A 26684-nucleotide genomic window follows, 5' to 3' on the forward strand; every position below is an offset into this window, starting at 1 on the left:
GCTGATTCAGATTATCACTCATTTCACAATACAACCTGAGAAGACTGAGAGCATTCTAAGGAAGCTTACCGTCAAAGTTTTAACTCCAATTCCAGCATGTTGACATGTAAGCTCAGTTCATGCCAGCAGCTTCAAGCGCCACCAACGCTAAACTCTGTACTGCTGCCTGGCACTATTCTGTGACAAAAACGGGGAGACCTTACATAGATGCTTGTTGTTAACATTACTTTAACAAGCACTATCCCCCTGGTATTTGAAGCTTCGGATGCATTTGCTTTGGTTACTCGGGAACCAAATAAAACCAAGGGAGCATGATGCAATGAGCAGGGGGAGGAAAGGAATCCCAGCCTCTTTTGGAGACTGTTATCGTGGGTGTGAGCAGGTGCGCTGGGTCTTTTCTTTAATCTTGCTTGGGTGAGTGCATTTAAAATCCAATTCTCTTAAAGAGCAAGGGCCTGCAGGTTTTAATATATTGATTTAAGAGCATTTATCTATAATTGTGGAACAGTTCTGGCTTTCACTGCTTACATTTCAAATGCCTTGCACAATCTTTAGGCCCCTCTTCCTCTTTGTCTCTCTCGCACACATATACCCCACTTCACCTCAGGCTTACAATGAAGTAACTGAATTGTCTTGGAAATTTAACAGCCGGGTTTTCTTATCTACCATCCTCCTGGACAAGCCTGTTTTCTTATCTCTTGAGAGAAAGGCGCTGTGGAATTTACCACCAGGAATGGACAACAAAGGGCCCATCATCTGCACCCTACATTTAAAGTACTACCATACCACTTTTAACCGTTATGGCTTTCCCCCAAGGGATCCTGGGAACTGTATTATTATTATTATTATTATTATTATTATTATTATTACTACTACTATTACTATTTACATGTGTTGCCTCAGGAAGATTTTCGGTATCACATGGCAGGACAGAGTTTCAAGCAAATATGTGCTCTCCTGGGCCCACATTCCCAGCATGTTTGCACTCCTATCTCAGCAACATCAACGCTGGCTTGGTCCCGTCCACAGAATGGAAGACAACAGGTCCCCCAAAGGCATGCTCTATGGCAGTGTTTCCCAAACGTTTTTGGGCAACGGCACACCTGTTTACCGGAAAAAAATCTCGCGGCACACCACCATTAAAGCCCCGCCCCGTGACGTCAGCGCGCAGCGTCACGCCGGGAGGGACGCACAAAAGTGAAAGTTTTTTCCCTTCCCCTTGCCGGGGTGGGAGGAGGCAGCAGAGCGAGGGACTGAGGGACGGCGGCAGCTGAGGCGGCGGCGGCTGTTGTGCTGGTGGCGGCGATAGCGGGCGGAGGAGGAGCCGTCGCCGGGAGTTGCTGCTGCTGCTGTTGCTGCTGCTGCCCGGACATGCCGGCCTCCTCCTCCTCCGCTGTCTCGCAAGCAACCCATCCTCCCCCCGCTTCCCCAGACCGTCTCCCCCCCCCACCGCCGTGTCCCCTACCTGTGCTGCAGCCCCACTAGCCCCAGCGTGATCACATGGGGCACGTCCAGCTCCGTGGGCCACAGGCCGGAGGCGATGCACCCGAACACGCCGCACTCCTCCCGAATCCCCAGCTCCTCGAATTCCATGGTGCCCGAGCGAACACGTGTTGTTGTCAGCGCAGCTGCTTCTGTTATTGCCGCTGCTGCCTCCTGCCGCCGCCGCCGCCTGGGTTTGAGGGGGGGGCGGAGGAGGAGGAGAAGGAGGCGGCGGCCTCAGAGGCGCGAGTTCCTCTCCGCGCCCACCCCTTGCGCCCGCCTCATTTACATGCATACATTACGAAGGGGCGAAATTCCCCGCCTCGGGGCTGCTCCGCGTGGTGGAGTTGGTTTCCCCACCCCAGAGGAGCAGAGCAAGAGAGGTCGCCTTCGGGGCGGGGGGGGCTACTTTGTATCTGCCTTTGGACACAAGTTAGCTCCCGCTCGCTCTTTCTCTCTCCCCACAAGTTAACTTTGTTTCCCTCTCTCTTTCTCTCCGCGCGCGCGCGCTTCTGAGAGCGAGTTTTGCCCAGTGGCTCCGAGAGTGTAAACGGCTGGCTGAAGTGCTGAGGAGACCGCGAAGGGCGGAGGGAGCTGGGCTTTGCGCGCGACGGAAGGGGTTATTCCCCCCCCCTTATGGAAACGGGGTTTGAGGGAACAAGGGCTAGGGAGGAGACTTCGGTTTTTGCGCGACTGAGCAGGGGAAGGGGGCGTCGGCGGGCGCTCGCCTCAGATTGGAGAAACGCTACCAAAGGGTTGTGAGCGGGGGGGGTGTGTTAAAAACATCCCTCCCTCCGTGGGTGGAGGAAAGGGGGCTGGGAGGCAGGATGTGGCCCCGGCGGAGAGTTTTAGGTGGCCCAACCCCTTCCCTTTCCCAATGAGGTGGAAGCATTGGCGGGTTTCTGCAACCGCACCCCGCCCCCTTCCGCCGTCCGTGCCCCCCCCTTCGTACGCAGCCCCAAAAGTGCCTCCGGACTCCGAACGCGCTTCTTTTTCGGGTCGCTTCCCTCTCGCGCGCTGCTCACTTGGTTTTGTTCTCTCCTAGGCGCCCGACTCGCCCGCCTCCCTCCCACAGCACACCAGCCGGTGTCTCACGGCACACTAGTGTGCCGCGGAACACCGGTTGGGAAACACTGCTCTATGGGGACCTGGCTTCTGGCACCAGATTCATTGACAGACCAACTCTGTGTTACAAAGATGTTTGCAAACATGACAGGAAAGAACATCACCCCTGCCAGGTCCCAGGACAGGTTCCAACAATGAAAACACTGTAGTTGGTTAAGAGTGATGGGAATTGTTAGGAGACCCCCGATTCGCCTCACAGAGCTAGAGTTTCCAGAGTTTTGTGAGGGGAATAAGCAGTGCTATTTTTCTTGAAAAAGAGGTGCGAGAACTCACTATGAATGCTTCCCTTATTCTCTTATAATGGCAAAGGCAGCCACCTGAGAGGTGCCGGAACTGAGTTCCGGAAAGTTCCAGCTGAAAATAAAAGCCCTGGGAATAAAAGTTTCCTAACAATACTCAGCATCCTTAACTAACTACAGTTCCTAGGATTGGGATGGAGGGGAGTTATGACTGTTTAAAGTGGTATTACACGGCTTTAAATGTAGGGCTGGGTGTGGCCTAAGAGACTTGTGGTACATTAAAGGCTAACAAACTTCTTGGGACAAAACACAATCATGGGCTGAAGCCCACATCCCCAGATGCACAAAGCGAAATCTTAGTTGGCAAGTACTGTATAAAAGGAGAAAAATTATAAGGTAGGAGTCAAATGGGCACCAAGATGCAAAAAGTAGAGGCAGTTATAACTAGAGTTTAAATGTTTGTTAAACCAGTGCACTTTTGATAGTAGCAGGTTGGTGAATGTTAGGAGGAGCAGAGCAGATAAAAGAAAGTACTTCTTCATACAGCACACAGCTAAACTATGGCACTGGTTCCTACAGAAGGCAGTGATGGCTACAAACCAAATGGCTTTAAAAGAAGAGTAGAGAAAGTCAATTGAGGACAAGGCTATCAATGAATACCTAGCCAGGATGGCTATCTCAGCTGTCAATACCATTGTTGAGAGATGCAAGTGAGCAGACTGCTGTTGCCGTCATGTTCTGCTTGCAGGCTTTCCATAAGCATTTTGGCTGGCCTCTGTGAGAACATGATGCTGAACTAGATGAGACATTGGCCTGATTCAGCAGGCTCTTATGTCAATAAAATACATATACATATATATATATATATATATATATATATATATATATATGAGAAATAAAAGCAGCAATAGTAATGCAACATAAAATCGTTATGAATACTTAATGCAGGCATGCCATGGAAGCCTGCGGATCACAGGTTGTCCACAAACCACAGTTTGGGACACACACACACACAACAGTTGTAATAACTACTGAAAGGAAAAGAAAGCAACATCTAATCCAGGCTGTACCAGGTTTATTTGACTGCAGTATCTCCGTCATCACAATTGGAAACTCACATTTGGAAACTCACAATTGGAAACTCACAATTGGAAACTCACACATAATGAGTATTTTATGGAAACCATTTGGAGGCTGCTTTTGTTAAAAGATATATAAACCTTGCAAAATAAATATATTAAATTAACACCAGTATAGCCTGCATATAATGCTACTTTCTCCCAGCAGTGAGAATGTGGGCTGGATTGCAGGAGAAAAGAGATGAGAGTCCAAGACTCTTAGCAGATGAAGATTTCTCCCAAGTAATGTCTGAATGAGCCCTTGTCTCTTAACGGAGATGTAAGGGAGCACGGAATTTCAAAAGAGGCTACTCTCTGATAGGTGCCAATCTATTATTTATTGATTACTTATTTGTTGCTTTTATATCCCGTGTTTTTTCTCCAAGGAGCTCAAATTCCTGACATAGTTCTCCCCCTTGTCATTTAATCCCAACAACACTGTGAGGGAGGTGTGGCAGAGAGTCAGTGAGTGGCTCAAGGTTACCCATTGAACTTCATAGCCAAGTAAGGATTTGAAACCTCATCTTCCAGGTCCTAGTCAGACATTTTAACCACTATGCCACACTGGGTCTCAAAAAAATATTTTTGGGGCAATGTTAAAATATGGGTGGGGAGATCAAGACATAGGAAATACTGTATGGCTATTTTTTTGGCTTTCATTTGAGTTAGGCTGTCATCTGTGCAAAAAAAAACAGCTCTTCCTTCATTTTCAGTAGCACAGATGAGAGGACATGGTCTCTTTGAATTGTACTCAAGGACCAGGTCTAGGAAAAAAATGGGTGCTACTATACCATCAAAACCTGGCTCTGCCCTTTGAGCTGGAAGCCCAGATCAAACTATAACCTCCTGTTGCCCTTTGGACAACCAGGTCCATCCATAAATCAGGCACAACCACAAACTGCTTCCCATCTCTACACCTATAGCGATGGCTGTCCCTTCTGACCTAGCCTTACATAATGCAGATTTTGGCTCTCTCCCCAAACACATCTCTACTGGGGGAAGCTCACATCCCTGACCCAATGTTCAAGAAGCCAGTCCCTCTGTGTTCGGCGGTGTTTATCCCAGGTTAAGCATGCAGAGGCCTCCTGCAGTGTTATTCCTACATCCCGTCCACTCCTCTGAAGATAGAGGATACTGACCTCCCCTCCAGATAAAACCCACATGCATGGAAACGAGGGATGAGGAGGATCTGAGATGGAAGGGAGATGCCTTGATCCCTCCTACCCCCCCAAACTGGGTACTTCTGGAGTGGGTTCCGAGTGGAAATGCGACTCCCTCCATCCTATAGCGCAGGGGTCAGCAACTCTTTCAGCCGGGCCAGACTATATGGGGGGGGGGGGGGGTGAACGAATTCCTATGCCCCATAAATAACCCAGAGATGCATTTTAAATAAAAGGACACATTCTACTCATGTAAAAACACGCTGATTCCCAGACCGTCCGCGGGCCAGATTGAGAAGGCGATTGGGCCGCATCCAGCCCACGGCCCTTAGGTTGCCTACCCCTGCTATAGAGCGAGGAAAAATGAATAGAGATGTCGGGGAAGAAAGAGAATCAATGCTCTCTCTCTGCCGCCCACTCACTCCTCTCAGCAGATGGGGGGAAGAGAGAGAGAGAGAGATATGGACATCTGCTTGGAGAGAGGACGAGCAAAGGCATCCCTGTAAGAGGCCACGGCGCTGTGGCAAAAGCACATGCCCGCCGGGCGTTGCCAAAAGAGGCCCTGGGTTCCAATCCTGCCTTCTCCGGTTTCGGAAGATGCCGGAAAGCCGCTGCCCGCGAGCCGCACCGACGACCTGCCTACTTGCAGGCAGGCAGGCTGGCTCCCAGGATCTCCCTGCCTGTGGCGGAGATCAGAAGGGGAAGGATCCCGTTCGTCACTATACCGACCCCCCCCCCAACCCTAATCGAAGATTGCACGCAAGACGGCCTTCCCATTTCTCTTTCTCTTTCCCTTTCCCTTTTCTTCCCAAGGCTCACTCACCCGCGCGGTGACCTTATACAGGGTATACCCCCGAGGATGGCGCTTGGGCTCGGTGACCGTGTAGAACCGGGCCACGTCCCCGCCTCGTCCCTGCGGGGAGATCATCATTGCTTGCAGCGGGCCGGCAAGAGGTGCGGAGGCCGTGGCTTCCTCGGCGCCGGCCCAGCGCCGCCAGGCTGCTGCAAAGATCCACTCCCGGGTCAGGCCCGAGCCGGCGGCGGAAGCGATGGGAGAGAGGGAGCGGCGGCGGCAGCCACTAAAGCAGCGCCTCTCCTCTCCTCCGCGTGGATCCGGCGCGCGACGCAACTCGCCGGCCTGCCTCTCTTTCCTCCCCCACCCGCCCTGCCCGATCCTTCCCGCGGGGGTCGGGATGGAGCCTCCCCACCCACACACGCCTTGGAAGGAGAAGCGCCGGCAGAGTCAGGGCGGCTGGGTTGTCCCTCGGAATCTCCAGGGGCGCATGACTGTGCGCGCGCGACCCTTTTCAGAATCAGGAGAAAAAAAGGTTCCTCTGCTCAGAGTTTAATTTGAGAGAAAGTAGCACGAAGACGCCGGGTTGTTGTCCTTTCCCACCATCTCTTCCGCTTTTGGGGGCGCTCTTTCCGCAAGCCTAAACATGTTTATTCGGAAGGAAGTCCTTCTTGCTCCCAAATAAAGCGGTGCGTAAATGTGCAGTCTTAATTCTGACTCATGATTTCTAATAATAATGTGTTTTATGCAGCGTTTTCTCATGTCCCTGGCATGTCGCATACACACTGTCTCGATGTAGGCCTATGTACAACAACCCTGCAAGGAAGATCTGTATTATTATTCCCAGAGGGAGGGGATTAAGAGAGAGATTAAGGCCACTTAGTAAATCCAGGACAGATGTCTAGCCAGTAGACCACATCAGTTCTATGTATTTATTCAGTGGTGGCGAGTGAAATAGACTCTGCACCTGCTCTGGCAATTTAAATCTATTTTTATTTCCTACGTGCCAGGGTTTAATCTTGCAATTGAAAAAAGATGCCAAGACTGAATGAAGCCCTGTATTTATGCATGGGTGTAGCCGGGGCGGGGAGAGGCAGCTGTCCCCCCATCAATAAAATTCAATAACAATACGTAGCAAACTGAGGTTCTGCAGCCCCCTAACAAAAGGTCTGACCCCCTCCAGCAAAAATCCTGGCTACGTCCATGCATTTATGACTTCTTACATCTACGCATAGCTACCAAGGTTATAGAATGTTTAGTATTTATGAGGCTGGATGGCCATCTGTCGTGGATGCTTTATGTCCCTGAAAAACCAGTTGCTGGGATAGCACTGTTGAACTCAGGTGCTGCTTGCAGGCATCCCATGGGCTTGTGGTTGGCCACTGTGGTCAACCACAGGATGTTGGAGTAGGTTAGCCCTTGGCCTGATCCAGCAGAGCTCTTCTGACATTCTTAGGAAGTGCATATCCTTTCCAAAGGATCCCCTAAAAGCTACAGACTACAATTTGTCCTCTGGAAGAAAGGCTTTGTGGTCTCAGATGTGCTATTTTCTATGCACCTATTAATTCTCTTTTCGCATCTCTGTATGTGAGCACTGTGAGCAGTCTGTTGAGTTTTAAAGGTGGGGAACGGCTGGAGCATAACTCTGCTTTGAGGTCACACTCTCAGCACTGGAATCCCTGGCTAAGCGTAGAACTTGACATCTGTCCCTGTTGAAATTCATTTTGTTAGTTTGGGCCCAGTTCTTCAATCATGATTTAGGGTGGAAAGAAGACTGTATTCAAGAACTGATTTACAAACAATATTTATACTGAAGCTTGAAACGTTGACAGCTATGGTCAGGTGTGAAGCCAACAGCCATACAGACAGGTCTAGTTTAGGAATTATTGGTCTATTTACCGGTAAATATGCATTGCACTTATACAGTATTTACCTTTTGTGCAATGATTGAAATATACTATACACTATAGTTCTCTCCCTCCTACCCTCACAACTGTATGGCAGGTTGGACTGAGAGATAGTTACTGACCCAAGGTCACCCACTGAGTGAGAATGTGAACCTTGGACTCCCCAGTCCGAGGCCCACATTTTAGCCAGTATGCTATACATAGCACTATGCTGCAAATTCAGTTAGTTATTGTAACTAGGTGTGTGCTTTTAGATTACTAGGTCACCGTTTATCCACATCCATAGCTTACCACTTGATTTATTTGCCATTCAGCTAGGTACTCCCTTTTAAAGCAACAGACTTATTTCACTTTAACTCCTTTTCAGCTCAATTTATTATTATTATTTTAAAAATTGTTTCAATACTGTTTTGATACTTGATTTTAATGTACACCATCCAGAAATCCATGTTTTGTATAAAGGCACTGATTAGAAATTTTCAAAAGAAATAAAAATAAGCAATTATTGATTTCGCTATATTACACACCCTTCACCAGGAGGTTCCAGAGGCAGTTACAACTATTTAAAATTCAGCATTAAAAACAGTTAGAGCAATTTACAGTTATGGGAATAGGGTGAGCCCTGAAACACACACACACCAGGTACCAAATTTCAGGATAAAGAGGTGCATCTTCAGCAGTCATTGAGAACTGTACAGTGAAGATGCCAAACACGCCTCTGTGGGGAGGCAATTGCACAATTTAGGAGCTGTCACAGAAAATGCCCTCTCCTGGGCTATCACCCCCTCAAACTTCTAAGGGAAGTGGAGATACAAAGAGACCGCTCCCTCTAATCGTAAAGGGGGCAGTCTCACAAAAATTTGGGGCCTAAGCCTTCTAAGAATTTAAACATTAGTGTGAGCACCTTAAATTAGGCCCAGAAACAACATGGAAATTAATGCAGATGTTTTAGGACGGCGCCTACCGTATGTAAGTTCTAAAGGCAGCCACTTGACCACTGCACTTTGGACTACTTTGGACTACTAGTTTCTGAGTTGCCTTCAAGGGTAGTCCCATGTAAAGCACACTGCAATAATCCAATCTAGAAGTTACCAGCGCATGGAGTACCTTGGTCATGGCATCTCCAGGTATAGGTAATATCTTGATGTCAAATGTTAACTGTGAACATACTACCCCCTTGGATATGCACTTAAGAGTAATTAATGTCAATCAAAGCCACCACTTCATAATCATGCACTGAACAGTGAGGTAAATCACGTTACTCTGATTTTTTAATGTATTTTGCCATAGTTTCATTAGCTGCATAATTTAACATATATAGTAATGTCTTTTTTATTTATTACTACTCCAAAGACCACTTGCACAGAACTTGTAAGGGCCATTTAGAGTTCATTTAATAATAATTTGTTATTTATATATTATTATATATATATATTCTAATTACCTTTATATCCCACCTTTCCTCTAAGGAGCTCAACAGTTATTAGGTAACCAATTTCAAAGTTGTTTTGTTTAGTAAATACAAATAAAGCAAAAATGTTGAATTAGATCACTCTCTCATCAGAAAACTTTCTGATGCACTGAAAAAAATCCAGATGCAAATTATCCTAATTTGTTTAGAAAAAATCTCCAGTTCTAAATTTTCCAGAAAACCCACATCACTGATTAAGATTGGTGTTTTGTGTGATCACAATAGAACAATGGTTCCAAAGTTCTAGGTCTAGCACTACAGGTTTCCATGGCAATTGTGATTTGGTTCCAAGAGGACCAATTCTGCCCTCGCAGTTCGCCAACTATTGTTTCATTTAAAGGTAGAACTAGATGTGGAACCGCATCATGGCCATAAGGTGAGTTTCTTAGCTAGTTAGAACTCATTTGATTGTTCTGTTACTGGGTTCTGTGTATGTTTATCTAAAAATTTAAGTCATAGAATTGTAGAGTTGGAAGGGACTATGAGGATCATCTAGTCCAGCCTCCTGTAATGCAGGAATCTTTTGCCGAATGTGGGGCTTAAATCCACAATCCTGTGATTAAGTCTTGTGCTCTACCAACTGAGCTATTCCACTATGCGCCATTGGTTTTTATACTTGCAAACTACTTAGAAGCATATTCTGACATTAAGCAGTACATAATAAATATGTTGAACGGGACTCACTCCCAATGTGATTGTACATAGAGACTGCCACCTGTTCAATTGGGCAAACTCCTAAGTGTGCATAGGACAGCAGCCTCCATCTCTCCCCCAGTTATATTGTCAAGGTGTACAGTTTGCATTCGCAATGTCTATATAAAACTGCCATTTAATGTTATTTCCTTACCAGTACTAGGTAGATATTTATAGTTTAGATTGTATTTATTTAGCATAATCCATAAAGCGATATTGGCCCCAGGAAAGAATCACAGCATATCCCCTTTCGCACTAGAGGCACTGATGCATCTCTTTGGTATAATAAAAGTGGCACCTTAAAAAGTTGCCACCCATGGCAAATAGTAATTCATTCTAGAGTGATAGCACATTAACTATGAGCAATTCCCACGAGGGTCTCCTGTGTTAGCCTCATTGAAATGGGCTGGAGCACTTAATTCCCATTCATTTCAGTGCAGTTCATATGGGAGCGCACCGTGCTCCATGTTACTAAGTAGGACGTGGGATTATTTATTTATACACCACCCTCCCAATACCTTATTAGGACAGCTTGCTATTAAAAACAGCATAATAGCTTTTAAGGTAAGTTTCAAACACCAAATCTACAAAAGCAGTACAGTATACATATAATCCCCCTAGGTACCAAATACAGCATCTTGAGCCAGCCCTGATGTTCATCCTTTTTGTTTTAACTCTTGGAAAAGGCAATAGTCGGTGTCTGTTAAGAATAGCAGAAGTTCTGGTCCTGCAACATACAGTCCAGCAGTTTATTGTAGTGGGTTTGTACCCAATCCATGATGAAGAAATTCAGGGGATCACACTCAGTTTAAATCAGAATCGTCGTCAGACCACATTAGCATCACACTGGGTGGCTTTAGACTGACCACTGTTTCTCAGTCATATAATTGTAGTTGGATAGGATTCTGTAAGTCATCTAATGTCCCTCCAGGGGGCCTAAACCTTGTGTTAAAACAACCTGACACACTGACTCATTGTGCCATCAGATACAACCTCCCTTAGTATGCTGTACATGAACCATGTACACAACCCTAGAATCGTAGAACTGAAAGGGACCTGGACATCTCCCAAGGGTGATCTAGTCCAACCCCCCTGCAGCAAGGAAGCTTAACAAAAACGAAATAACGAAAAAGAGCAACTTAAAATACAAACAGGTGTGTGATGTGCGGAGAGGAAAAACTCATTTATTTACAATAATCCTGAACCCCTTTTTTGCCAAGATCGGTTTCGGACCAGTTCCACACACTTGAAATGATAGGCAGGAGGTGCATTCCTCTCTCGGGTTTAGACGGCAAAGACGACCCAGGACCAAAAGCTCCAGCAGCAGACAAACTCCCTTCATGGTCGGGGAGGCTCTTTCGGGTCTTGTGTACTGCACGTGCATAGTGGGCGGTCGCCCCCCCCCAAAAAAAAAATCCTGCTCCGTCCCGCTCGGGCTTGCTTTCCTTTCGGCTCGGCGGCTTCCAGCCCCTCCTCACTGGAGGTTGCGGCCCAGGTACTGCAGGAACATGCTTCCAAGCTGCGGCAGGTCGCCCTCGCCTTCACCCGGGTGCATCTTGGCGTAGCTGAGGAACTGCCTCCGGAGCCGGCTCAGCTCCGCCAGGCTGACGGGCCGGGTCAGCAGCAGCCCCGGAGGCTCCCCGCCGCCGGCCTGCGACAGCCCGTCCACCGCCAGCGGCACGAACTGCCCCGGCTGGGCTCCGTTCCTCTGGGCGGCCATGAGGGCGGCCAGCACGTCCTGCGTGAGGCGGTCGAGGCGGTGCAGGAAGCCGGCGGCCTGCAGGGGCTGCGAGCGCGTGGACTGGTTGGGCGGCGGCGGGCGGCGCTCGAAGAGGGCGGCGCGGATCTCGGGCCAAGGCAGCGGCTCGGCGGGGTCGGCGGGCGCCACGAAGAGCGGCCAGTCCCAGCGGTGGCGCGAGTCGGGCGGCTCCAGGGGAGGCCGGTCCGGGCGGGCGGCGCCTCCCGGGCACAGGAGCACGCAGTGCGGCGTCCCCGCGTGCTTGCTGAGGCAGTAGAGCTCGTAGCGGAAGCTCTTCAGCTCGGCGCCCGAGTCCACCAGCACCACGTCGCGGCGGCTTAGCAGGCGCTCGGCCTCCGCCCTCAGAGCAGCCCGAGCGACGCCGTCCCCGCCGCCGGCGCCCAAGTCGGCCTCGGCCACCACGAAGACCCGCCGCTCTGAGGCCTCCTCGGCGCTCAGCGCCGCCTTCAGCTCTTCGGCGCGCCGGGTCTTGCCGCTCCCCGGCAGCCCGCAGAGGACGACCAGCGGCATGGCGCCTCTCTCCGCCTCAGTCGTAAACCGGGCCGGCTGTCATCCTCTTCCCTTTCATGGCCTTTCTTCCCTGCACAAAAATGGCGGCGGAGGCATTAATGTTGCCCTTAAGAAAGATGGTTCCAGACAGAGAGAGAGCGAGCGAGAGAGAGAGAGATTATTCGCCCCGCCTTCCGCTCTTCTTTGAATTGTTCTACGACGACGTCTATCCACGGACCATAGAGATAGGAAAATGTAGAGTGTGGAGTCCTAACGATACTTCCAAACTCGCCTTTAGAGTAGAACTCGTCCTACGGAAATGGCAATTGATAGAAAACAACGAAGCAAAATTTTTGGTCTCCGCCAGAGGAGAAATGGAACCTCTCCGTTTTCGCGCAATATCGCAGCGGGTTCTAAAGGAACCCGGAAGTCGTGTTCAGTAGGTCTATTTATAAATCTATGAGTCTGTTGGCGAGGGCAGCGTCTGTTGCGGAAGCCGAACTACAAGTCCCATGGGCCCCCGCGGAAGCCAAAGCGAGAGGGTCCTTCGTTACGTGAGGGGAGGAGCGACCGCTAAGTCCGGCTTGTTTGGATACGGCTGCGCGGGGGAAGCCGGACCTGGAGCGCGTGTGGTGAAGGAGCCGCCGGCCACGGCCCTCTGAGATGAGCCCTCTGCGGGGCCGGCGCGGGGAGCAGAGAACCTGCCGGGGCGGCCTGGCAAGGCAGAGGGCAGGTGTCCCCCCTGGAGGTAACTACGGCGGCTCTGCCGGGGTGGGCGGCCTAAGGCTGGAGGGGGCCACCTGTGGCCCTCCGAATCATCCCCGACACTGGCAACATGGGAGGGAATCGACAAGCTCGTGGAAGAAACGGCGGCCAGGGCTGCCAACCCTGGTGCCTGTATTCCGCCTTCAGTGTCAGAATTATTACCGAATTTGTATACCGCCTTTCATCTGCGGATCATAAGGCGGCTTGCAATATAAAAACGCCATCCTTCAGAAGGCTGCCTCCTCCTGGGCTTCCCACGCTGTTGGCCACTGTGGCAACAGGATGCTGGACTAGGTGGGCCTGATCCGGCAGGCTCCTCTTAGGTTCTGAAGATCTGAGGACCACCGGATCCCCATCCCACCCATGGCAGGTGTTGCCTTTGGCACTCCAGGTGAAGCTGAACTGCCTCTCCTGTCAGACCCAGCTAGTGTGGCAGGGGGTGAAGAGAGTTCAGCAACATTTGGAGGGACACAAGTTTGCCACCCTGGTTTCAAAGGGTGGCAGTGAGGAGGATTAGGGCCTCCTGTGCTTACCTGTCCCGTGAAAGAAAGAGGGACATTTTTTGATTTCGACACTTTATATACCGCTTGACATCATCGTTTCGTGTAAATGTTACTTTCTCCTGTCATGAAAGGCAGCATACACGTGGTTTTCAGTTACTGTGCTTGGCACTGACCAGACCCAGATCTGCATAGCTTCAGCAAAATGCCTTCAGTCATACCCTGGAACTTAGTACTCTTTGGAATACAAGTCTAAACAGCTATTGATCATGATAGCTAAGTGAAACCTCCATATGCAGAATGTGTACCTCTTGAGTATTAAGATGCTAGGAGCAAACAACAGGAGAGGATTGCTGCCTTCATGTCCTTGTATGTATGTATGTATGTATACATACACACTAACAAATAAATGATCTTAGGATTTCAGTGTTACACATTTTGCTTTGCTGACAAAACATTTAGACAGGAAAACGTCCATTAATGAGGAGTCCAGAGATAAGCCCATTGATGTTTCTGTATATATATGTATAAGATCTAAAATATATAAACATTGCAGGTAGCTGTGTAATGTGTTAGAAAAATATATTCAGAAAGTAAAAATCAGGGTAGGAGTAAAGCTTTCTGGGATCAACCAAAAAGGCACAGGAGCAGAGGAAGCTTCAGGGCAAGGTTATTACTAAACTGATATGGTGGCCATGGATGTGTAAACAAGTTAGTAGCTGATTGAACTTGAGCATTAGTGAATATGTTCAGTATCTGCCAGTCATTCTCAAATGTGTGCTTTCTGTTCCACTTCTGCTGCTTCTATATCAGGCTTCCTCAACCTCGGCCCTCCAGATGTCTTGAGACTACAGTTCCCATCATCCCTCACCACTGCTCCTGCTAGCTAGGGATCATGGGAGTTGTAGGCCAAAAATATCTGGAGGGCTGAGGTTGAGGAAGCCTGTTCGGTATGACAAAACTGCTCATCCTTGTGTCATAACCAACCACGCCTGGAAACACAAAGCAGCATAAAGCATTTGCCCATTGCAGCCTAATCGGTCTAAGAGACCAAATCAAGGTCTGGATCATAGCTAGTGGACAGAGTTTCTTTTCTCCTGAAGAAAAAGTAATGCCCTTCCTTATTTAGTAAGATTAATATTTGTAATTTAAGAATAAAGCCAATTACAGACTTCAAGTAATTGAGAAGTGTAATGTTGCAGCATCCAAGATCAGCCAGGAGGATACAGTTTCCAGACGGGAAACCATGTTAGTCTGTTGCAGTAAGAACAAGGCCTTTGTCTAATTGTCATTTCTGTATATTTCACAGCAAAGGATCTTTCCTAACATTGCTTTCTTTCCAGATATCCCATGCTGTCCCATCGTGTACAGAGGCTCGGCAGAGATTGGGTTTGCCACTGGAATGTTGCTCAGAGACTCTTCCAGGATGGTCAAGCTTTCCAGCATATGAAGAGAACCGCATCCTGTTTTGGGGCTTGTTACTCACCCTTGAACCCTTGGGATTGCCCAGGGAGCTGTAGGCTTCCTCTGCTCTGGAGCACACAGTTTCCTAGCCTCATACAAAACTCTTCCATTCATCTCTGTGCTACAATGAAAGCTGAGGGAGATGAGCCATGTGTAAAGCGAAGAAGACATAGTGAGGATCAGGACATTTGTCACAGCCCTAATGAAAAACTGTGTACTTCACCTTCAGATGAAATATCCTGGTCTCCACCTCAACTTCAGTGTAAAGAAGGAAGCACTCCAGAACCAAGAGGTATGGTGGCATCGTACTACCTTGATCCTTTGCTCTTAATATTTACAGGGTTGCGTTACTTATTTAGGAGAGAAGAGAGCCCATGGGGTCTGGGGTGTCTTGGTTCAAGCCCCCACGCGGCCATGGAGCTTACTCGATGAGCCAGTCAGTATCTCTTGCCTAACCTACCTCATTGGATTCTTGTGGTGCCTTGAATTCCTTGGAAAAAGGATGAGATAAAAATGTGATATTATTATATATGCTGAATTCAACTTGCTCAGAAACCACACATATTCAGTTTATGGTCCTATGAACAAGCTGCTCACACCTTTCTTTTGCACTGTTGACAACAGCTGATGAAATAAGCCAACAAAATTTACTGGAGTGATCATTTTTGTTGTTGTTGCCTGCACTTCCAGGCCTGCCAAAGAGGAGGTGAAGTCCCCTCATTCATATCCTGCTTGGGTACACAGGCTACTAGCAACATGCGGTGCTGTCAGCAGAGGTTGAATGGCCACCTGTCATGGATGCTTTTGCTGAGATTCCTGCATTGCAAGGGCTTGGACCAGATGACCCTCAGGGTCCATTCCAGCTCTACAATTCTGTGATTCATTGGTCCATCTACTTCAGCGCTTTCCACGCAGTGGCTCTCCAGAGGCTGAAGCAGGAATCCTTCTCAGTCTTACCTGGAGATGCCAGGGATTGAGCCTGGAATCGTCTGCATACAAGGCAGATGATGCTCTGCCACTGAGCTACTAGTCTTTTAGGCTAATAATACAGTGGTGCCTCGCAAGACGAAAATAATCCGTTCCGCGAGTCTCTTTGTCTAGCGATTTTTTCGTCTTGCGAAGCAACCCTATTAGCGGGTTAGCACTATTAGCGGCTATTAAAGGCTTAGCAGCTAAAAGGCTATTAGCGGCTTAGCGGCTTAGAAAAAGGGGGGGAAAGCGGGGGAAAATCGGAACACTCGCAAGACATTTTCGTCTTGCGAAGGAAGCCCATAGGGAAATTCGTCTTGCGAAGCAGCTCAAAAACGGAAAACCCTTTCGTCTAGCGGGTTTTCCGTCTTGCGAGGCATTCGTCTTGCGGGGCACCACTGTAATAATAATATCTCTACTAAGTGGACTGGTGAATGATGAATGGATCATTCTATCCTACTATTTTGTGTCCCCCACCACCAGTCTACTGCATTTTGTTGCTGCCATTTGATACCTTTATGCTGTTTCTGAAGCACAAAGCCCTGAACAACTTGGAACCAGTATACCTGAAAGTTCACCCCACCCCTTATATCCCCAATTAATCATTGTGCTCTAGAGGTGAGGGCCTCCTTCAGGTACCATCTTACCAAGATGTCCATTCTGCACAGTGCAGGAATCAGGCCTTTAGTATTGTGGCAGCTGCTCTTTGGAAATAACTTCCATTAAATATTAGAGACGCACCATCTCTGTTGTCATTTCAGCGCTTACTGGAGACTTTCCTCTTTCAACAAATCTTTTAAGGAAAGATCATTCCCAGTTTGTGTTGGAATCTTGAATTGTTTTTAGATGTTTTAATTGGCACATTTATCATGTGTTTGCCGCCCTGTGCTCCTCTGCGAGGAAGTGCAGGAAATAAATGGAAGAAGATATTTCTGTTTCTTCACAACTAGCATGGAGACCAAGCAGGCTGGTGAGGGAGGCATTTTTGCAATGTGTCTGTTGTTATTATTCAGTTTATGTGTCATTTTCAAACATAAAGAAGTGCTGAAGCAACTCAACAGCAATTCAGTACCAAAATTAGAACATACAGGTAGCATATCAATTAAATTTTACGAACAAAAATTAATCACAAAATAGAAGAATCCATCTTCCACCAGCCCACTCATTTGCCTGCATCCAGCAAATTGTTTATTACAACTTTTATGTTAAATTCCACTCCCCAGCAGTGTCCTATTTATTGCTATCCCAGGGTTTCCCTGTTGTTGTTATTATTTTCTTCCTACTTTCTGTTATATACTAAAGCTACTCCTGAGAGAGATGGGTCTCTTTTGGTACTAATGTTGTTAAACAATTCAAGAACAGAGGTACTTCCTATTTAATGAGGTGCCAGTGTTATTCCCAAATTACTAGAATCCTGCTTAATGAAACACTTAAAATTATTAATCTTACTTTAAACACTTATACCCCAACCCTCAGAAAGCTTTCCCAAAAGAGATAAAAATGCAGCAGTTCAACAAAATTATCAGAAAGAAAAGGCTTTAGCTTGCTACCTCCTAGATTTGTCTGAGCAGAGGAATACCTAGGCAGAGCTCTACAACTAAGGAGGCTACCTCGCTGATCAGTACACACCTGATCTCAGAAGGGGAACAGGCTCTAATGCAGAGCTGGACAGTTCATATTTAATTAGCGGGCTCCCCAAAATAGGATTTAAATTGTTTGTACAGGACTTTAAAAGCTCAAGTCAAAAGTATGAATGCAAACAATCCGCCACTCCTGGCCTGGTTGTTGTGTTTCAGCAGGTGTGGTCAAGAGACACTGGGAATACTTCTGCCAGCAAAGTAAAAAAATGAAGGTCCTTGAAGAGGATAAGCCGATCAACCAGGATCATCAAGACACACTGGAGAAGTTTGATTTCACCGTCATGTCGTACAACATCCTTTCCCAAGACTTGTTAGAAGACAACTCTCACCTGTATAGACACTGCCAACGGCATGTGCTAGCCTGGAACTATCGCTTTCCCAACATTCTCGCAGACATCAAACGGCTGGATGCAGATGTAAGTGGGAAGCTAACCTCATAGCTGCCAATAAAAAAGAAATCCATAGGAAGACAAATCTTTTACAGACTGTAAGCCAAGCGTGAGGATGCTTTGGCCCTCCAGAAGTTGCTGAATTACAACTCCTATCATCCCTGACCATTCAACATGCTTGCTGAGGCTCATGGGAATTGTAGTTCATCAACATCCAGAGGCCAAGAAATTCCCACACCTGCCATAAGTGAGCATGTGGTTATTTCATGCACTTCATGTTTAGCTATAGTGAACATGCACCTGGTGCCATGTCTCTCCATTCAGATTCCTTCTAAAAAAACCAACCCTTTTTAACCTGGTCTTATTTTCTTACAGCCCAGTCCTTTGCATGTTTCTTTGGAAGTAAATCATTTTTAGTTCAAGTGAATATAAAACTGCATCCTTGGGCTGAATGAAGTACGATGGGATTTACTTCCAATACGACATGCATTGGTTTATAACGTTAATTTTCCTTTTAAAGGCACGTTGATTTCACTGGCAGAGCTAACCATGCTCTTCAGGAATCAGCGTGGCTTGAAAATGCTTGAATTTGCCTGAATCGTACCCAGTTCTTAACAATACATAATTTTACTATTAAATAACCTGAAATTATTTTCAGTTGCAGTATTACCATTATTATTTCTTCTTAGAACTGTTACTGAAAGTTGTAAGCCAGTTTCTAAAATTTTAAAGCCAGCCTAGTCATGTTGGGGAGTATGCTACTTGATGATCAGCTGTTTTCCTCCCAACAGGTACTTTGTTTGCAAGAGGTACAAGAAGACCACTACAGAATAGAGATCAAGCCAAGTTTGGAAGCCTTAGGTATAAACTGTCCAGTATACATGTCAAACCACCACCCACCCACCCCGCTTTCCCCAGCTTACCTCCCTACAGTCCACTGATTCTGGCCATTTTAACTCCAGCCCATCTCCATGAGCAAATAGACAGAAAGCAGGAAGGTAAGGGGAGAACCAAGGTACAGTCTTGCCAGTAGACCATGTACTTATCTCCCCAACCCTCCATAAGCCAAATTTGACAGGCAGGCAGGGTTGGGACTTCTGCTTTGAGCATTGCTAATCACAGTGCTTTGAGGTGCAGTGAATCAGCAGTCTTAAAGTCACCACCTGTCAGCTGATTGGTGATGACTTCAAGCCTGCTTTCCAAAGGGGTGGGCTGTGCAATCAAGTTCCTCACAATGAATTCAATCACACAGCCAATCCAGTTGTATCTTTATCTGTTGCACACTTGATGTGCAAGTGCGGGGCAGGTGTGCATGGTTTGGTGGAAATAGCCTCATGGGCCATATTTGGCCTTTGGGCAGGAGATTCCCCACCCCTGCTATAAGAGGTAGAACCACCCCACCCCTGCTGTGTAGCTGATGGACGGGGAAGCTGTGGCTCTCCAGATGACTCCAACTCACACCTTCCCTGACCATTGGCTACGCTGGCTGGGGATGATGGGAGTTTTCATCGAACAATTTGTGGAGGACCACTTGTTCCCCATCCCCGGCATACAGCCCAATGGACCAGAACATATTAAACATGTGTACTTAAGAGTATAAAGGAGGCACATTTTGAAGCACCTTTTTTCTCCCTTCCCCAGGCTATCATTGTGAGTACAAGATGAGGACAGGAAGGAAGCCAGATGGCTGCACCATTTGCTTCAAGGCCTCCAAGTTCCATCTCCTCTCTTCGAATCCAGTGGAATTCTTTCGTCGCAACATCCCCCTCTTGGACAGAGATAACGTGGGCCTGGTGGTTCTCTTGCAGCCTCTTTTTTCCTGCAAGGCCCCCTCAGCCACCATCTGCATAGCCAACACACACCTGCTGTATAACCCGAGGCGGGGGGACATTAAGCTCACCCAGCTTGCTATGCTGCTGGCAGAAATTACCAGCGTGGCTATGCAGGAAGACGGGCGTTTCTGCCCCCTCGTCATCTGCGGGGACTTCAATTCCGTCCCTCACTCTCCCCTGTACAATTTCTTAAGGGAAGGCAAGCTGAATTACGAAGGACTGGCGATAGGGAAAGTAGGTAGCCGTTTGTCAAGTTGGTGTGTAAAGAAAAAAAAATATGGGTAGACAACACGCAAAAGACGATGTCCCTGCCACCCACCCCTATGACATTGTAGGGTTTCCATGGTGATAATTTGCATTGCTGTTCTTTCTAAAATATGCTGTGTGGTCCAAAGCCAGTGCAGGTATGAGGTTTTCAAACAGTGTTCTTAGGAAGTAGTTGGTTGTAGCCATTAATAATCTTCTGGAGCTTTCAGCCCACAGGAGGGTGGAAGACATTCCAAGGCTCACCATGGGATTGTGGTGAAGCCAACGGTTCTAAGACACTGTGAGTGCCTTAGAACATGCCTTTGCTCCTCCTCTTCCTGTGATGAGCAGGGGTTCTGGGTCAGATGCTGAGGAGTTCCGCAGTAGACAAGGTGGATGCGGAAAATGTGATGTAGGATATCTTCACTGAAGAGGAGAACTTCGCAAAGCATTGCTTTGGTCAGGGGTGGTGAACAGCATTAGAAACTCCCATTGTTCTAGGTGCATTTTGTGACAGGGAATTTCATTAGCGCGAGCAGGTTCTGAGCTATGGGCGCAGTACTGATCCTAAGATTTCAGATTAAAACTGCCACTGCTGGAAGAAAAGGAGGGCCTTATTCTGCCTCCCCACTTCCAGCCACTCTCTGAAGACTGGAGAAGGTTTTGTTTTTTCCAGTCTTCAGATGAGGACTAGACCATGTGAAAAATGAGCATAAGATTTTAGCTGCAGTTCATTCATTTTCAGTTTTGTACTCTTGTTTTTAAAAAGCACACCTAAACACTCCATTGCAGTGCCCATAACCTATGTTTAAGGTGCCATTTAGCTCCTAGCTTTCATATCTCAGTTTCTAACACTGATGATGAACTGCATCTAACCAGCAGACAGAATCATTCTCTTTCCTGCCCCTTCTGGGCCAGGTCTGACAGGTTGCTAATGGGGCCACCCACTTGTTTATCACCTGATGTCTCCTGGCATCAGGTGACCCTTTTTTGCCCACATGGGTCTTGCAGAGCAATTTGCAAAGTCCTCCACATGACCCATCAGTCAGCTGATAGTTTGGTCTTGTTGAGCCTCTTTGCAAAGGAAGACCCAAGAGTATTGTGGAGTGCTTTTCATAGCGCTTTGCAGGTGCTGCTGATCAGCTGACTGGTAGCACAGTAAATTAAAAATAATCTAGAGCATAGTTGCTTTTGCATGAAATGGGGATGGTACCTGTGTGTGTGTGTGTGTGTGTGCGCGCGCGCGTGCACGCACACACACATAGGAACATACAAACACATAATAAATGTAAAGTAATTACATTTTTGCCAGCTCTCTCACCAACTAGGCTCCAAAACTGAGTACTTGTGGCACAGGAGTTATTTTATGGCTCAAAAAGTGGCTAAATGGGAAGCCAAAAATTAAAAATAAACGTAGCAGCTCTCACAATAGTAGAAATAAACTGTTGGGTCATTGAAAGGATTTGTGTTAAGACAGGTGCTTTTTAACATTCAAAACTGATCCAGAGTTGAGAGTGAACAGTAAAGTAATATATCATGCCGGTTTATCTTGAAAGCTAAAATCCCAAGCTAACTATGAATTGCCATGAAATAGCTCTGCAAGCTAGATGGCTGAACCTAAGACTTCAGTCCTGAAATCATTTATCTAGAAGTAAGTCCAATTGAAGTTAATGGGGCTTACCTCTGAGGAGACATTTTTAGGTTTGTAATGTAAATGAATGGGTTCTGGTTTACAGCAGAAATCACTGCTGAGCATCTTCTAGAAATGCACATATTTCTCTTTGGTTGTTTTGTTTTGTTTCTTGCTTTTTAAGGTGTCTGGCCAGGAACAGTCCCCACGGGGCAATAGGATACTCACTATCCCCATTTGGCCTCCAAGCCTCGGCATTTCTCAGGACTGTATGTATGAGGAGCAACAGAAGCAGCTAGAAAAAGAGAGAGGTAAATTTCAGTGTGGAGAACCCAAGTTTTTTCCAAAAAGGTTACTTCCCCTCAGATGTTTACAGCTGAATTTAACCTAGCAGTTCCTTCGTGTGTCATTTCAGCAATTCAGTCACATAATGCTGGCAGTTCAAGTCCTACAGGTGCTGTCTGACCCCAGAGAAGCTAAAAATATAAAGTCATTGGGAATTCATCAGTGGGTGAAAAGTTTTTGTGGATGTTTACAAAAGCCTTAGAAGTGATTTTAGTAGAGTTGACTGGTCACATTGGTTCTTTCCAAGCGCTCAGCTGCAGGTCAACTCATGAGCAACTTTTGGCTGAATGGATAAGCAGCAGCTGTAGATCTGTGCGCGCTCTCCCATATAGGGTAGGAGCCATAGCTCATACACAGATCACCTGTTTTGCAGGTTCAATTCCTGCCATCTCCAGTTATAGAAGGATCAGATAACAAAACAGGGGTGGAAGATGTCTTGCTGGTGACTTTGCTATCAAGCAGACTAGATAATACTGGACTCAATGAACAAATGGTCTGATCAGGTATAAGGCAGCTTCCTGTGCTTCTATGATTGTTGTTGTTGGTTTTTTCCAGAGAGAAAAGACACTAAAGAAGCAAGCTTGGAAAATTCAGAAGAGGTCGTAACAGTAGCAAAACGGTAAATTTTGACATCACTGCGGTTGTCAGCTTGTTTGCAGGCATCAGCTACTACAACTCGGGACCTGTATAAACAGAGAGCTGAAAGTTTTACTCACTAAAATGCTATATATGCACTCCCTACTTCATCCTCCAACACACCAAGAAGAGATTGGAAATTTGCAAACTGGCAAGGGTTTGTGAATATCCAACATATGGTGGTTAGGGTTAACCATGGTTTAGCCAAACCGACCCCAGTTCAAAGTTGGCTTGTTCAAAGAGACCATAGTTAAAACCATATTTTGGCCAGGTTTGGATGCAACAGTAAATGCTTCCGATCTCCTTATGGCCATGCTGATGGGATAAAGGAGAGCACACTGTCCAGGTCTTGTGCCCCTGTTACTAAACTGGTTTTGCCTTTGGTGTGAGCAAAGCTGTAGGTTAACCTGGATATAATTCTTGGCAATATAATTGCACTAAAACTTTGCAGATAGTGTCTTACCAGAGGTTTTGTTCTGTGCGATATAAAAACTGGGCCTTTGGAATTGCTTCTAAGATACTGGATACTGTTTCTAAGATAGTTTTCATTGTTCAATCTCTTGTTGTTTGTTACCCTGCGGTTCTTTGGGAGGAAGGGCAGGATATAAAATTAACAAAGAAATAAAATACAGCATTGTATTTAAAGCATGAAGGGCACGGTTTAGGCTATGTCCACTATGAAGTGGATGAGGAGCAATAGCAGGACAAATGTTTCCTTTGTTAAACGGTCGTGGCTCACAAACGCGTTGTTCTTGCCCTGCCTTGCTGTGATAGCATTCTCAGTCTGGATTGTTATGTCAAAGTATGTGGCTTAGGTGCAGAAAACAGAGCAGCTCTGGGCCAGATGGACAACTCTGAAACATCAGTAGCCTGCAGAAACTCCCTGGTGTAAGCTTGGCCTCATCTGTGATCCTTTGTCTCAGCAGATGCTGAGAGCAGTACATGTGAAAAGGATCTAGGAGTCTTGGTTGACCACAAACTTGACATGAGCCAACAGTGTGACGCGGCAGCTAAAAAAACCAATGCAATTCTGGGCTGCCTCAATAGGAGTATAGCATCTAGATCAAGGGAAGTAATAGTGCCACTGTATTCTGCTCTGGTCAGACCTCACCTGGAGTACTGTGTCCAGTTCTGGGCACCACAATTCAAGAAGGACACTGACAAACTGGAACGTGTCCAGAGGAGGGCAACCAAAATGGTCAAAGGCCTGGAAACGATGCCTTATGAGGAACGGCTAAGGGAGCTGGGCATGTTTAGCCTGGAGAAGAGGAGGTTAAGGGGTGATATGATAGCCATGTTCAAATATATAAAAGGATGTCACATAGAGGAGGGAGAAAGGTTGTTTTCTGCTGCTCCAGAGAAGCGGACACGGAGCAATGGATCCACACTACAAGAAAGAAGATTCCACCTAAACATTAGGAAGAACTTCCTGACAGTAAGAGCTGTTCGACAGTGGAATTTGCTGCCAAGGAGTGTGGTGGAGTCTCCTACTTTGGAGGTCTTTAAGCAGAGGCTTGACAACCATATGTCAGGAGTGCTCTGATGGTGTTTCCTGCTTGGCAGGGGGTTGGACTCGATGGCCCTTGTGGTCTCTTCCAACTCTATGATTCTATGACTTCTGAAACACTTCTCCCATTTTAGGTCGCCCACATATTTGCACCACAGTTTTCCCTTGTCTTCGGCCTATACTCATTATGTGCCAGACAGCGGAACCCCAGAAGTCACCACCTGCCACTCCAGGAGCGCAGTCACTGTGGATTACATCTTCTATTCTGAGGCAAAGGAGAACACAGCTGCAGAACCAGGCAAGTGACTCTAGAGCAAGATAGGTGACTAATGATTGGCTAGGTGTTCACCCAGTCTGCACAATGGGCAAAAATTTCCAGCACAGTAGAGCCTCTTTAAAGCACCCACACATAAACACACGTGGCTTTGCTGATTCCAGATGTTCTTTATTCCACATTCATAAAATGCTAATACTAAGAGAAGGGACTTGATTCGGACAGAAGACGTCTCTTGATTTTCAGGGCTGACTGAACAAACAGCTCAGTCCACAGCTTAATATAGAAGCTGCCTGGCTAGCTCAGACAAGGCTGTATTCTCTGCCAGATTTATCACCACTTAACTACCTGCATTTGTAGCCTGCGCGAACAGATCTTCTTTGCATCATTGTCTTTGTAATGCTGACTTCCCTCCCTGCACAGTTCAGTTTCAGGCTTTCCAGTGGATCACAAATAAACCAGCCCAGCCTGTTCCTATGCATTTAACATAAACCGGATCTATAGAGATGAGCAAGTGGAGCTTCTCACTACTAAGAGATACCACATTTCCATTTAATCTCTAAAGATCAAGCTGCTTGAAAAGGCACAGGGCCAGTTTTTTTTTTAAAAAAAGTTTACAATTCCAGTGTGGCGAAGCCTTTGCTCACGTTATTACATGCATTTTACATGACAACATTGTGCCATGTGGAAGGTTACTACTTCTTTAAAAATCGAGCAATAGCAGTTACAGCAAAAGCTCACCAGATGGTGCCATAATGTTAAAAGTGCCTTCAAGCTGATCTCCTTGGTGGGTAAGTCAGGACTGAAGCTTGTCTTGGTTGCACACATTCAGTGCTGTGCATCTTTGCAAAATCCACTGGATGGAATATTAAGTATGTGTTTGTTTAAACTGGGGTGATCAGGAGAACTAGCAGGACATAATTGCCAAGAGACTGATGCGAACAAAGAGGTTCTCGCTTCAGATTTCAACCCAGTGATGAAACTGACCTTAGATAAAGTGTTTTATATTTGGGGAAGGATCACACATCCCCCCCCCACACACCTGGGAGTTAAATGGAGAGCTGGTGTGGCAGAGTGCCTAACACACTGAACTATGAAATAAGTAGATCATGTAGCTTTCCCCAGCCTGATGTTGGAGTACAGTCTCCATAAGCCCCAGCCAGCATGACCCAATTGTCAGGAATAGGGCATTAAAGTCCATAATATTTGAAGGGGAGCAAGTTGTGGGGAAGTGTGTGTGAAGCGCTTACTTGAAAGCATCATATAAATGTTCAGTATTGTTTACGTTGACTTGAAAGTTCCCCAGAATGCAGTTTCTGTAAAGACCAATAGAAGAACTGATTCCCTGCTTGCTTATTTCAGAACAGCTTGGTGCCAGCTCAATTGCAATGTAATGTACGTGCTTATGTACCTCTCTTCAAACCATAGCTGTCAACTGTTCCCTTTTTTAAAGGGAAATTCCCTTATTCCGAATAGGATTCCTCGCAAGAAAAGGGAAAAGGTGACAGCTATGCTTCAAACCTCTAGATTGTCCACAGGCACCTGATGAAAGCCTCTTCTTTCTGTCGCAGGAGCTGAACATGCCTTTGACGGACGCCTGAACCTTCTTGGCCGATTATCACTGGTGACGGAAAAAGATCTCTGGGCTGTCAATGGGCTTCCCAATGAAACCATCTCCTCTGACCATCTCCCTCTCCTAGCCAAGTTCAGGCTGGAAGAGTAACACCAAAATAATGATGACCCACCTGTCTTTTATCGTTCCACTTTCCTTTTCCTTAATTCTGCATCGTCAAAAGGGACTGGAGAGTGCATGCCTCCTTGAAGGATTTTAAATACAGGTATATATATATTGTAAATTATCACAGCTACTTAGATATAAAAAAGCAAATTGGAGTTTTACATTGGGATTCCTTTTTTAATAATGGAAAGTATTTGTGCAGTAATTTTTTAAAAATATATATTTACTTTTCATCAAAGAGATGGTATAAAGTGCTTTTTAAAACAGAAATGATGATCAGATTTTTATTTCTTTATATTTTGATTCTCACCCTTCCTCCCAAAGGAGTCCAGGGCAACAGTCAACAAGGCAGCAAAACAATAAAAATAAAACAAGTAAAAACCATCACACGTCCTTGCAGCTATAGTCTTCATGGAGCTCCCTTAATCCTACAGGCAAGCATTTCTTCTAGACATTGAGTTAATTGTTTTCTTCCAAGGAGGTGGGCTTCACTATATCTTTACCTCTTTTCAT

The 26684-nt window shown here is 46.6% G+C and overlaps 3 protein-coding genes across 5 annotated transcripts in view; 1 reads left to right on the forward strand and 2 right to left on the reverse strand.

The window, feature by feature from the left end:
• The window catches only part of RPS6KC1 (ribosomal protein S6 kinase C1), a 108674-nt gene extending 102092 nt beyond the window's left edge, over positions 1-6582 (reverse strand). Inside the window, exon 1 of the mRNA XM_081185976.1 lies at positions 5948-6582. Coding sequence (XP_081042102.1) covers positions 5948-6055 — 108 coding nt within the window. The 5' untranslated portion in view covers positions 6056-6582. The remainder of the gene's footprint in view (positions 1-5947) is intronic.
• A 1561-nt stretch (positions 6583-8143) lies between these two features.
• ANGEL2 (angel homolog 2) lies at positions 8144-26441 on the forward strand. Of its 3 annotated transcripts, XM_081186021.1 has the most exons (9): positions 8151-9671; positions 14845-15257; positions 17734-17990; positions 18755-18824; positions 19605-20029; positions 21856-21982; positions 22572-22635; positions 24294-24457; positions 26005-26441. In XM_081186021.1, exons 1-9 carry the CDS (start codon positions 9646-9648, stop codon positions 26154-26156), a joined length of 1698 nt encoding a protein of 565 aa, XP_081042147.1. In that variant the 5' UTR covers positions 8151-9645; the 3' UTR covers positions 26157-26441. The 3 variants fall into 3 exon arrangements, with proteins under 3 accessions (XP_081042145.1, XP_081042147.1, XP_081042146.1); XM_081186019.1 differs by having other exon boundaries at positions 8144-9671; positions 17731-17990; positions 24294-26441; XM_081186020.1 differs by lacking the exon at positions 8151-9671 and adding an exon at positions 12819-12984 and having other exon boundaries at positions 17731-17990; positions 24294-26441.
• Positions 11128-12655, reverse strand: KTI12 (KTI12 chromatin associated homolog). The gene has a single exon (XM_081186115.1). It carries the CDS (start codon positions 12255-12257, stop codon positions 11463-11465), a length of 795 nt encoding a protein of 264 aa, XP_081042241.1. The 5' UTR covers positions 12258-12655; the 3' UTR covers positions 11128-11462.
• Positions 26442-26684: the final 243 nt, after the last annotated feature.

This window comes from Podarcis bocagei (genome assembly GCF_964188305.1).
Source record: "Podarcis bocagei genome assembly, chromosome: 3".
Lineage (NCBI taxonomy): Eukaryota > Metazoa > Chordata > Lepidosauria > Squamata > Lacertidae > Podarcis > Podarcis bocagei.